At 39.9% G+C, this 10,483-nt stretch overlaps 3 protein-coding genes across 5 annotated transcripts; 2 read left to right on the forward strand and 1 right to left on the reverse strand.

The window, feature by feature from the left end:
* The first annotated feature begins 12 nt into the window (after positions 1–12).
* hexd (hexosaminidase d) lies at positions 13–2,401 on the forward strand. Of its 2 annotated transcripts, none has more exons than XM_049759604.2 (11): positions 13–225; positions 303–418; positions 492–579; positions 649–813; positions 888–1,071; positions 1,162–1,233; positions 1,338–1,536; positions 1,606–1,767; positions 1,841–1,948; positions 2,015–2,101; positions 2,187–2,401. In XM_049759604.2, exons 1-11 carry the CDS (start codon positions 139–141, stop codon positions 2,356–2,358), a joined length of 1,440 nt encoding a protein of 479 aa, XP_049615561.1. In that variant the 5' UTR covers positions 13–138; the 3' UTR covers positions 2,359–2,401. The 2 variants fall into 2 exon arrangements, with proteins under 2 accessions (XP_049615561.1, XP_049615562.1); XM_049759605.2 differs by having other exon boundaries at positions 36–225; positions 323–418.
* cybc1 (cytochrome b-245 chaperone 1) lies at positions 2,361–4,331 on the reverse strand. Of its 2 annotated transcripts, none has more exons than XM_049759612.1 (6): positions 4,185–4,331; positions 3,701–3,788; positions 3,575–3,616; positions 3,328–3,498; positions 3,112–3,256; positions 2,361–3,033 (listed from the first exon to the last, which is right to left on the reverse strand). In XM_049759612.1, exons 2-6 carry the CDS (start codon positions 3,786–3,788, stop codon positions 2,886–2,888), a joined length of 594 nt encoding a protein of 197 aa, XP_049615569.1. In that variant the 5' UTR covers positions 4,185–4,331; the 3' UTR covers positions 2,361–2,885. The 2 variants fall into 2 exon arrangements, with proteins under 2 accessions (XP_049615569.1, XP_049615570.1); XM_049759613.1 differs by having other exon boundaries at positions 4,178–4,317.
* A 323-nt stretch (positions 4,332–4,654) lies between these two features.
* narf (nuclear prelamin A recognition factor) lies at positions 4,655–8,644 on the forward strand. The gene is made up of 12 exons (XM_049759606.2): positions 4,655–4,930; positions 5,304–5,376; positions 5,460–5,525; positions 5,612–5,740; positions 5,819–5,951; positions 6,128–6,262; positions 6,656–6,774; positions 6,862–6,991; positions 7,192–7,264; positions 7,426–7,563; positions 7,643–7,800; positions 7,868–8,644. The coding sequence occupies exons 2-12, from the start codon at positions 5,311–5,313 to the stop codon at positions 8,113–8,115; spliced, it is 1,395 nt and encodes a 464-aa protein (XP_049615563.1). The 5' UTR covers positions 4,655–4,930; positions 5,304–5,310; the 3' UTR covers positions 8,116–8,644.
* The last annotated feature ends 1,839 nt before the right edge of the window (positions 8,645–10,483 follow it).

Below are 10,483 nucleotides of genomic sequence, written 5' to 3' on the forward strand. Positions count from 1 at the left end.
TGTGGTCCAATGAAAATGGACATCAGTGAGGGATGCGGAAATCACATCTTTTGTTTACATGTGTACTTGAGGACTGCTCATCCACAGACGTAAAAACACAAAACCTTATTTCTATTATAAATACCATCACAAACAAGTATGAATAATCCACCGTGGCCCAATGGTAAGAAGGTTGTTCACCTGGATTTGAAAGGTGCACCTCCGAAAGTGGAATACATTTACCAGGTAAGATGCTGCATGGAAATTATTGTGCTCTGTATAAAAACCCTTATCAGATTTGCCCTGTCATCTTCATCCTGCAGCTGATAGAATGCTTTTCTAGGCTGGGTGTAGATGGCCTGCTTGTCGAATATGAGGACATGTTTCCTTATGAGGGAGAGCTGACACTATTGCAAGCCACAGCACAACGTGCATACAGGTTCGACTGGATAATGGAATTTATTTTGCATGTTAAGATCATATATGAATGTGGGGGTCACTCTTGTTTGCAGCCGAGATCAGATATTATCCATACAGAAAGTTGCAAAATCTAAAGGTATGGAGATCATCCCACTTGTGCAGACCTTTGGCCATATGGAGGTATGACAGATTTTGTATTGTAATCCAGACTGTAGATAATTTGCTTCTTTTTTTCCCTCTATGATGTAGTTTGTGTTGAAGCATAGGCCCATGTGGAACCTGAGAGAGGTGTCAAACTGCGTGGGCACCCTCAATCCCCATAAGAAAGAAGGATTTAAGATTGTGATGGAAATGCTGAGCCAGGTGGTGAAGCTGCATCCAGGTCTAAAGACACTGCATATAGGTGCAGATGAGGTAATGTAAACAGCATATTCTTTTGTTTGTCTTTAGGTTTTAGCAATTAGGCCCATGTTCCCTTTTAATTTAAGGTGTACATGTTGGGTGAGGGTGAGCTTTCAAAAGTCTGGTTGGCTTCACCCGGACGCACCGTGGAACAACTATTCTTGAGTCACGTTGCATCTGTGGTCAAGTACATCAAGGAAACGTGGCCTCATATGACCATCATCATGTGGGATGATATGATGAGGGATATGAGTCAGGACACGTTGAAAGGTTGGTAGGAATTTATAGTATATAGAAATGATATATTTATTATAATAAATAATAGAATTGAACATATCTGTTTTGCTCTTCTCGACACAGCTAGTGGTATTGTAGGACTCGTCCAACCAATGTTGTGGGATTACACCCCTAATCTGGATGTGAAGAAAACCGGTATGAACTGTGCCACACTCAACAATTGGTACTGTTTGTTTGTGACGATTATTAGGCCGTCGGAACAAAATATTTAACAATGGATCTCCAACTTTCTTGACTAGTGTCGCTGCTGGAGAAGTACTCCAGTGCCGGTATGCAAGATGTATGGGCGGCCAGCTCCTTTAAAGGTTCCACCAGTGTTTACACCAATGTACCCAGCACTCAGAGACATGTCGATAACCATTTGCAATGGTTAAAAGTGGCTGCATCTGTGCCCGCTGGTTTAAACATTAGGGGGATCGCCATGACAGGCTGGCAAAGGTAGGATTTTTGTTTTTTTTTATTATAGCATACCACCATTAAACTGCAGTTGTGTTTTCCTAATATCAGGTATGACCACCTCTCCGTGTTGTGTGAGCTCATGCCTGTGGGTCTTCCGTCACTAGCAGCCTGTCTCCAAACACTCATCCATGGCCAGTTTAGTCCTGAGGTTCAAAACAAAGTGATTCAAATGTTGGGTATCGCTTCTGTGGAGGTAGAAGCCATGGGAAGGTGAGGTCCCTAACTTTGGTTTGATCAAAAGACTCACACGTTGATTCTCATTTTGCCTCGTGTCATGTTTAAGTACGTTTGAGGATGCCACCCTGTTCCCTGGAAGGAGACTAGCAGAGTCAATTGTGGATCTGGACTCGCTTCTTTGCCTTGAGGATCTAAGGTCCTTTGAAAACAATATGTAAGTAAATACAAGATATTCTCAAGAAAATATTCGGCTTGACTTTGTCTTTGTGTGTAACCTTAGGTATGTACGAGGATGGTTCAGTCCTTACCACAGATCAAGGATAGCAAACCCTCTCATCATCTTGCAGATTCAGAGTCAAGCATCAACGTGAGCAAACACGTTACAATTTTGACATTATTTCATGCCCGTGAAATATCTTCTGATCACTAATACTGCGATTTTGTCTCCTAAGGTATTTGACTTTGTTGCAACAGAAGGTGGATGTTGTAAGAGAGGAGATGGTTAGTCTTTATCCAGAGTCAACAGCACAAGAGTGGATAGATGAACATGTTAGCCCCGTGATGGCCCCCCTTCAGAGGATTTTAGATGACATCACAACATGCACAGTGGAGATAGTTCCGTAAAGTCATTTGTAAATTGTATTTTAATAAAGACAACGTACAAGCACTATTGGGTTTTGTGTACAAAACATTCCATTAAACAGTAATATAAAAATGTAAAAAAACAAAATCCAACAGCAGGAGGGAAAAAAAAAGATTTCAAGTTGTTTTAAGTAACTTGTTTACTCCTTTGGACTTTCATACAGCCCTGATTCAGAATAAACACCTCTTTGGTTCACTAAAGAAATTCACGCATAATTTACTTTTGGTCACGGAGAGCCCTTTTGATTGACATAGAGAATAAATAGCAAACTGTTCAGTAGGAAGGCACATTCAATTTGTTTTAAGCTGAAAAAATGAAAGAAAATATCACATTTCCAAGCTACAATAGCGGAATATTTTCTTATAATGCCAATACTCAAATTCTGGATTTGCACGCAGAGTACATAAGGTTTATAAGTGAGCATGAACATGCAATAGAAGCATTATCTGAGCCATTGTTTTCCCTTAGCAATGACATCATCTCAAACTTACTTTCAAATGAGATGAGGTCAAGGTTTTTCTTCTTCATCCTCGGATTCGCTGCTGTTATCCAAAAAATCTGCTTCCTCCTCTGCACACTCACTCATTTCTTTCTGCTCTTGCCGCTCCTCCATCCCCAAAAAGCGTTTGAGCAACACAGCTACAGCCTCCACATCACTGACATGGGGAAAAAAAGTACAGCGTTAAATTCAGTTGTCTTTTATGAAACTTTTCACAATAACACACTTTCTCTACCTTCGCCCCCCAACTGTGGCACTCTGAGTCAGCGGGTAGGAGAAACCTGTCGCCAGACGCAACATCACCAGGTAGCCTTTTCCCAAATATCGGACTTTTTCTTCTTGGACACAGACATCCTGCAGATGCTTCAAGTCCAAAACAACTAAAGGATGGAGAAAAGTAAAATGATATACTTTGAATTTGTGCGCTCTGGAGTGACTAGCTGTTCCTTACCTTTCTCTTGGCCCCTTTTCCATAGCGTCAGAACTAAAGTGTACAAGCTAATGTTCTTGAGGTGAATGAGATTCTTAGTTTTATCAAACACTGCCTCCTCCCACTCTTCCATGTTCTGAATGGCCACAAACAGACATCCGGTGACATAGAAAAGCTTCCACAAGATGCTATCTGTGTAGAAAACATGTCAAATAACTTAGTATTTCACAATATAGTCAGAAAATGATGTGAAATTGAGATTTCACACCTGAGCTGTAGTAGGCTGCCGCCAACCCAACAGCTGCCATACCTGGAAAAAAAGTTGTTTTTTTTAACTGTGAAAATTTTATTACATTTATTAAACCAAACTATACAAATAAGAAAAATAAAGTACCAATACAAAGAGACCAGGAACGGATGCCAGGGTCTCTCTTCAGGTGTAGCTTTGTAGAGCTGTGCTCCTCGACTACCATGTATCCCATCTAAACAGAGAAACAAAAACCTATCTTTATTAAATCTAGCGTTTCACCAGTAGATTGTTGCTAAAAACCTATTGAGTACATTTTGCATGCTATTTATTCTATCATTGCATGAATTTTTAGATGTCCATCTGTCAATTTTCTGTGAATGTGACTGTGAACACCAGTGTATCAAAGCTAATCTTCATCATGTTTCTAGAAAACCAAATCTAATATTTAAATGATATCACTACGTTGAATGTGGCAGTACTCATTGTATGATGACATTGTTTTCTCCCAAATGTAACCATTTGGAGGGTTGAAAATGTGCAGGAAGCAAAACAAGTCAACAAGATGCTGTTACTAGTCGTAGTAGTACGTAACTCCCTTTTATAATTCAAAGAATGCTAAACATCTTACCTTGAACGAATCGATATACGCGAGATTTCTCAATTTTTATTTTTATTCGAAATGAAAAGGTCCAGGATAATTGATGAGAAGATAAGGAAGTTCGACTCGTGTATTTTGTTGCGACACTTCCTTCCTGGATGTGTGTGAGCTGATTGGATGGATTCGCTTCCGTTGGAATTCTAAATAAAACCATTTATAAAAACAAAATGAGTACGCTGTCGTCATTATACGACTGAAACAAATTTAAACTATATTTGTAACATAATGTGAAAATATTGAAAATACGGAGGAAAAGACTCAATGGTGCATTTTATGTTTTGTACTCGCATTAGAAAACGAATTCAGGCATTTTTTGGCATTTTTACTTGAATACTTTGGTAATGCATGATAAAATAAGTATTAAAATATAATAATGATCATTTAAAAAAAAAATAAACAAAATAATCTTCCGGTCTGTGGGCTGCGTGCTGCGCAATCTGCGCATGCGCTGCTGTGTACTGTTGTTCACCTCACCGGGTGCGACGATGTCGCTGGATATGAATAGTTTCGGATTGAGAAATTCCGATTCTTTTAAAAGCATTTATTATAAAATAACGCCTGTGTACTACACGGGTAACGGCGGCCGGTGATTGCTTATATACTGACCCGCCCTAACCGCCTCCTTAAGCCCTCAGCGGTGGTGCTATGCGTCTCTTCGTCGTTTTCTGGTGCTTTTAACAAAGTCTGAACCTGACCTTTTCCATAAATAACCCGAGGTAAGTTTCGTAAATCTCAATGTCCTTCTCTCCAATGATTTTATTAAATAACCAAAACAATATATGTAAACTTGGTAGTATTGTGCAGTATACGCCATTCTCCTCTGAGTCTGATTATCATCATATATATTTGGTATGGCTTGATTATATTTTTGTAATAAGTCATTTAATATGTTAATTTCAGGGTACTTCTGGAATGTTCATGATAAGCAGGCTGCTTGTGATAGAGCGTTGGCACAGTATGGGGAGGGTGGAGTCATGTTAAACATGGAATTTCTTCATGTAATTTATATTATTCTGGTAACATTTTACGTGGGACTTTTATATTTCTTGGAAAGTGCTGCCATCTAAATTTACTGCCCTCTATTTCTAGGTAACTGATGAACAAAATGTCTGAGCTCAGCATTGGGAAACGCAAGGAAAAGTGTGAAAACTGCACCAAGCAGGTGATTTCACTTGGATTTTTCTTGTACATGAATAAAAGTAGATTGATTATTTTCTAAATCTTGATCGATCCCTCGACACACAGTGCAACAGGAAACAGAGCGATGGTGATGTCAGCTCACACCAAAATGGAGAGCAAGTCAATGGAGAGGTAGTCTTATTTCTAAGTAGTCAAATTGAAAACATGCTGGGTTGTTGAAGATTATAAATAAAAGACTTATGTCTTCATTCCGTTAGGAGAATAAGAGCATACAGTTGTTGCTGAGTGCTTGTTTATCCTGCGATGGCTGTATGTCTGAGGAGGAGAGCCTGAAGATCTCTCAACAGAACTTGATGGAGATAGAGCGGGTTTTGACTCTCAATGAGGTACACACACAGACACACCTCTGTAAGCTTTTGCATTTTTCTTGCATTTTGGTTAAGACCTATCTTTGTCCTCATCAGAAGTGTGATGTGACAAACCACAAAGTTCTGGTAGCATCAGTGTGTCCACAGTCACTCCCTTTTTTCGCCGTCAAGTTTGGCGTGGACATCGTTGAGGCCGCCGGTAAACTTTGCGGTTTTCTCAAGAGCCTCGGTAAGCTGATCGCTAACTCGACATTTGGAAATATATCCACAATGTGCATTAGAATTGTATTCAAACTTTATGTAGAAATATTTGTCTGCTTACTTCCGCTTCCATAAAAACAGAGAGCCAATGGTGTGTGTGTGTGTGTGTGTTTTAGCCAACTTGCTATCTCTTTTCCTTGCTAGGTGTGCAGTTTGTCTTTGATACCACTCTGGCAGCAGGATTTAGCATCATAGAGAGTCAAAAAGAGTTTATTCAGAGGTATCACAGGAGGCACCATGACTCCCATGCTTTGCCCATGTTCACCTCCTCCTGCCCAGGTAATCAAAAAAAAAAAAATGACGGTTGTTTGTACTTATGCACCAAAAGTTGCATGTTTTGAACTCTTCGCCACCATGGTGATAAAAATTCCATTTCGACGTGGCAGACCCAAACGTAATGTGAAGGTCTGCTGGGAACATCAGAGTGAGTTTCAACGCCCACCCCTTTTTTTTTTTTTACCAATACAGATAAGAGTGCAGTGCAGGGGTGATAGATAGAGCGCTTATGTTCCACCACTCCCTTCTTCAGAAAAAGTGAAAATAAACAAGTTGGAACATTCTCACAGTGATCCATCCATTATTCCCCTGTGGAAAATTTAGACTGGAAATATGGAATGATAATAAAATAATAATGATAATAATAGATAATTGCCTGTTTGTACTGATCTACAGGTTGGATTCGCTATTCCGAGCGTATCCTCGGGAGTTTGGTCACACCTCACATTTGCACAGCAAGGTCTCCGCAGCAAATTATGGGATGTCTAGTCAAAGACTACTTCTCCAAACAGCAAGTGAGTGCAATTGAGGTTCCCACAAAGCCTGATACAACAAAATATTAAAATGTTTTCTCTCTTTTTATTCCACCTTTCTTTAAACAGAAACTAAATGCGGACAAATTGTACCATATAGTAGTGGCGCCTTGCTTTGACAAAAAACTGGAGGCTGTCCGAGAAGAGTTTTACAACAGTCTGCTGGAGAGCCGTGATGTGGACTGTGTCCTCACCTCAGGTTCAACACTCCTTATCTTTTACACGGTCAGCTGTTGTTCCAGAGATCATGCACTGTCCTGAATACCACAAATACCACCCCGCCCCTTTTCCTTCTCTGGACTCACAGCAGAATGTCTCATTGTAGATAATAGTTGGGAAAAAAAAACAATTGTCTATTTTAGATGCACATGTACTGAGAGATATTTTGTGTCATTTCAGGGGAAATTTACTACCTGATGCAACAGAAGAAGGTCTCAGCAGAAGATTTGGACTCTTTTCCATTAGATCACGTGTGAGTAGTTGACCCCTCCGGTCACGGGCACAATCATATCTCCAAAACAATGACTCTGCAGGAAACCACAATCACTTTAGATTGATCAATACTTAGTACATAACACTGACCATTAATATTAAAAATCATCTTAAATCTCATTTTCAAATTTGCTATTACAGGATTGGAGAAAGTGGAGACCCGGCCCTGGTTCGACACGAAGGTCGCGGTTCTGAGGGTTTTCTAGAACATGTGTTCAAGCATGCTGCTAAGGAGCTTTTTGGTCTAGATGTCCACGAGATCACCTACAAAACCCTCAGGTGAGATGCGAAGACCAGAGTAGAGCAAAACTCTTTCATACCAAACAAACACACATGGGTTCTTATTGGTCGCCTGTAGGAACCGCGACTTTCAAGAGGTGATATTAGAACGAGACGGGGAAACGCTCTTGCAGTTTGCGGCCGTTTACGGCTTCAGGAACATCCAGACCTTGGTGCACCGCATGAGGAAGGGACGAGTACCTTACCAGTTGGTGGAGGTACTGTCCTGCCCAGGAGGTAACTAATAACTGTCATACTCAGTAACACCTACTTCAAATCATAAAACGTAATCTGTTACTTTCAGGTTGCTTAAGCGGCCGCGGTCAAGCTGAGAATGAGACGGGTGGCGGTGTAGATAAACAACTAGTCCAGCAGATGGAAGAAGTCTACAGCAGCCTGCCTGTCACTCTCCCCGAGGTCAACCCCGCTTTGCAGACCCTTTATCAAGACTGGCTTCAGGGCCAGGATTCCCAGCCGGCATGCAAGTTACTACACACCCAGTACAGGAGTCAGAGTCGCACCCCCTTACAGCCACCTCACATGCAATGGTGAGGATGAGGGAACATGACTGAGCACCATTTGATTGGTTCAGATTCTCTTCACATAAACTCTTACAACGATAAATTAAGGACCATCCCAATACCTTCTAGCAAGTGAGCAAAGGACTCACAAAATGTAGTTCTTCCTTTTGTCCGCTGGAGGGCGGTGTGTGTCTGTGGAAACAAGGGATAAGTTAAAAAAATACTTTCAAGTCCTACAAAGATGTGTTTAGTGAGGTGGCAAGTGTGATGTATTTGCTGTTGCCAAGCAATAAGCCAACTAAAACAACTTTTAGGACTTTGGAAGTCAATGAACTGATTGGTACATTTGTTGTCTTTGCTGTAAAGATACAGCAGCAGTGTTACAAAGATAACTATGCAACTTGATCACCTCATTCCATCAGTACTACGACAAACATTTTTTTAATGTACTGTATATTTTATTATTTTACAAAATCTGGGTTCAGCCACCAAAAGAGATGTGATTGTTTTTTTTGTCCTTTACATTGTACACGTTAATCCATAAATACATTAGCACTGAATTATTTGCAGCATCATTTTTTTGGGTCCATTTAGTGAATATGTATATTTTCACTGTTAAAAAAAAATATCAAGAAAATAATTCCAGCACATTAGCTGATTAATCTTAAAATATAGCTTGCGTGTGATACGTATTTCCTCTTAAACCACAAAGCTCCATTCAAGCAACCGTGTGCACGTCAGGTTTGTTAGAGATTTGCTCACTCCAACTTATTTTGCAAGAACCAGGTTTGGTGAACCCCCGGCCTCTGGAAAGATCAGAGCAGGGGGTGTTGTGGGAAACAGAACAACTTTGATTGCTTCCTCTGCAGCTGGTCAATCAAGCAGAGGAAGCAGTTATAAAATTATTTTACTGCGTTGTGAGAGCAAGACAAGATTGGTTAATCATTATAGTCTACATTCCAATTTAATCCTACGATAAAGATAACCTGGAAAACCCTAACAAGGTTCAGTCTGACTAGAAGCAGCTCTTGGTTCAAGGATGAACACTCTCTGGTGGAGCTTTGTTCTTGGATTTCTCTGTCATTCATCTAAAGGGAACTCCTGGCCAGGTGAGGAATATCAAATCTGCTTTGTGTTGTTCACCCAAAAATTACGAATTGAAAGAGGAGTCATTTAGAAAAAAATAATCTATAAAAATGAATCTCTCCCTTCCAGTTTCACAGGATCCTTCACACACATCAGATGCAAGTGTCTCCTCATCTGAATTAACATGCTCCACCACTTTATCTGATCCATTGGGAGTCTATGTAAGACGTTTTCCCGGTCAACGCAACGTGCTGTACCTTTCTTTGAAAAGAGGCGTGGTAATCAAGAGCACAGTAGCTGCAGAATTCGAAGGGCGAATTCACTTAAGGGGTTTCCGCCATGCCATACACGGCAATGGCTTCACGATCAAGATTTCTCCACTGCAACTTGAAGACACCGGCTTGTATTACTGCAAATGGATCAGATTGGATGATTTTACATTGCAAACCTTACACAGCAATGATACCCTGATCATTTTCAGAGGTACATTTAGTGTAAAATTGAAATTATTTCAAAGGTTGTAATCAACAAATCCTTTTTTTCTTACAGATGTCAAACAATGCTGTTATGTTTCTATCTTGATTGTTTCAACTGTGACTTCATTAACTGTCACAATAGTAGCAGTGGCCTTGATTATGAGCTGGAAAGTAAGTTTCATTACTATCATTAAGTGTTTGGGTTATTTGCATGAAAATAATAGTTTCAATTATTTTCTTAGCAGTTGAAAAGGACTTGGAGAATTTCCGAAGCAACCAGAACTAACAGGTTACATCATCAGCCACAACACAGGGAGTATCATCCATGTATTGAAATGACTGTAAACGACACATACATGACTTATTCTGGAAACCATCAATAGCAATTTGAGATTTGCAGTCCATATTCTGCATCTTGCATACAAAGAAGCAAATTCTGCAAATATGTCAACACATTTCTTTTGCTTCCTTATGTTTTGCAGCCCTGCTTATGCCTAACACACCACATCCTGTTTCATTTTTGCCAAGTGTGAAATGTTAAAACGAAAATTGCCAGTGTAAACATTTTCACTTATTCTGCTCAAACAAAATAAAGATTGTAAAGTATACATCTCAATGACTCTTTAATCATGAATGTTTATCAAACGTTGTTGCTCTAGCAGTGTACTAAAATTAGTGTAAAAGCAAGATAACATATCAACAACGTCTATAAAACTGCCATTAAATATTATACATGCAAATATGTTATGTTATGTTCGGGAGAACCGACTTCGAGTCTTTCACTATTCAAACTTTAGCGCAAAGTCTGCCTCGTGTGGGGCTCGAACCATAGTCTCC

This window comes from Syngnathus scovelli, chromosome 21 (genome assembly GCF_024217435.2).
Source record: "Syngnathus scovelli strain Florida chromosome 21, RoL_Ssco_1.2, whole genome shotgun sequence".
NCBI classification, from domain to species: domain Eukaryota; kingdom Metazoa; phylum Chordata; class Actinopteri; order Syngnathiformes; family Syngnathidae; genus Syngnathus; species Syngnathus scovelli.

Excerpts from the sequence above, each read along its gene's own strand:
- hexd (XM_049759604.2), top strand. The coding sequence starts at position 139 with ATGAATAATCCACCGTGGCCCAATGGTAAGAAGGTTGTTCACCTGGAT. Across the intron at positions 814-887 it reads TGCATATAGGTGCAGATGAG|GTGTACATGTTGGGTGAGGG; the intron begins GTAATGTAAACA and ends TTTTAATTTAAG. Across the intron at positions 1,949-2,014 it reads AGGTCCTTTGAAAACAATAT|GTATGTACGAGGATGGTTCA; the intron begins GTAAGTAAATAC and ends GTGTAACCTTAG.
- cybc1 (XM_049759612.1), bottom strand. The coding sequence starts at position 3,788 with ATGGGATACATGGTAGTCGAGGAGCACAGCTCTACAAAGCTACACCTG. Across the intron at positions 3,617-3,700 it reads TTCCTGGTCTCTTTGTATTG|GTATGGCAGCTGTTGGGTTG; the intron begins GTACTTTATTTT and ends CTTTTTTTCCAG. Across the intron at positions 3,257-3,327 it reads GAAAAGGGGCCAAGAGAAAG|TTGTTTTGGACTTGAAGCAT; the intron begins GTAAGGAACAGC and ends TCCATCCTTTAG.
- narf (XM_049759606.2), top strand. The coding sequence starts at position 5,311 with ATGAACAAAATGTCTGAGCTCAGCATTGGGAAACGCAAGGAAAAGTGT. Across the intron at positions 5,526-5,611 it reads GAGAGCAAGTCAATGGAGAG|GAGAATAAGAGCATACAGTT; the intron begins GTAGTCTTATTT and ends TCATTCCGTTAG. Across the intron at positions 7,801-7,867 it reads GGTACTGTCCTGCCCAGGAG|GTTGCTTAAGCGGCCGCGGT; the intron begins GTAACTAATAAC and ends TGTTACTTTCAG.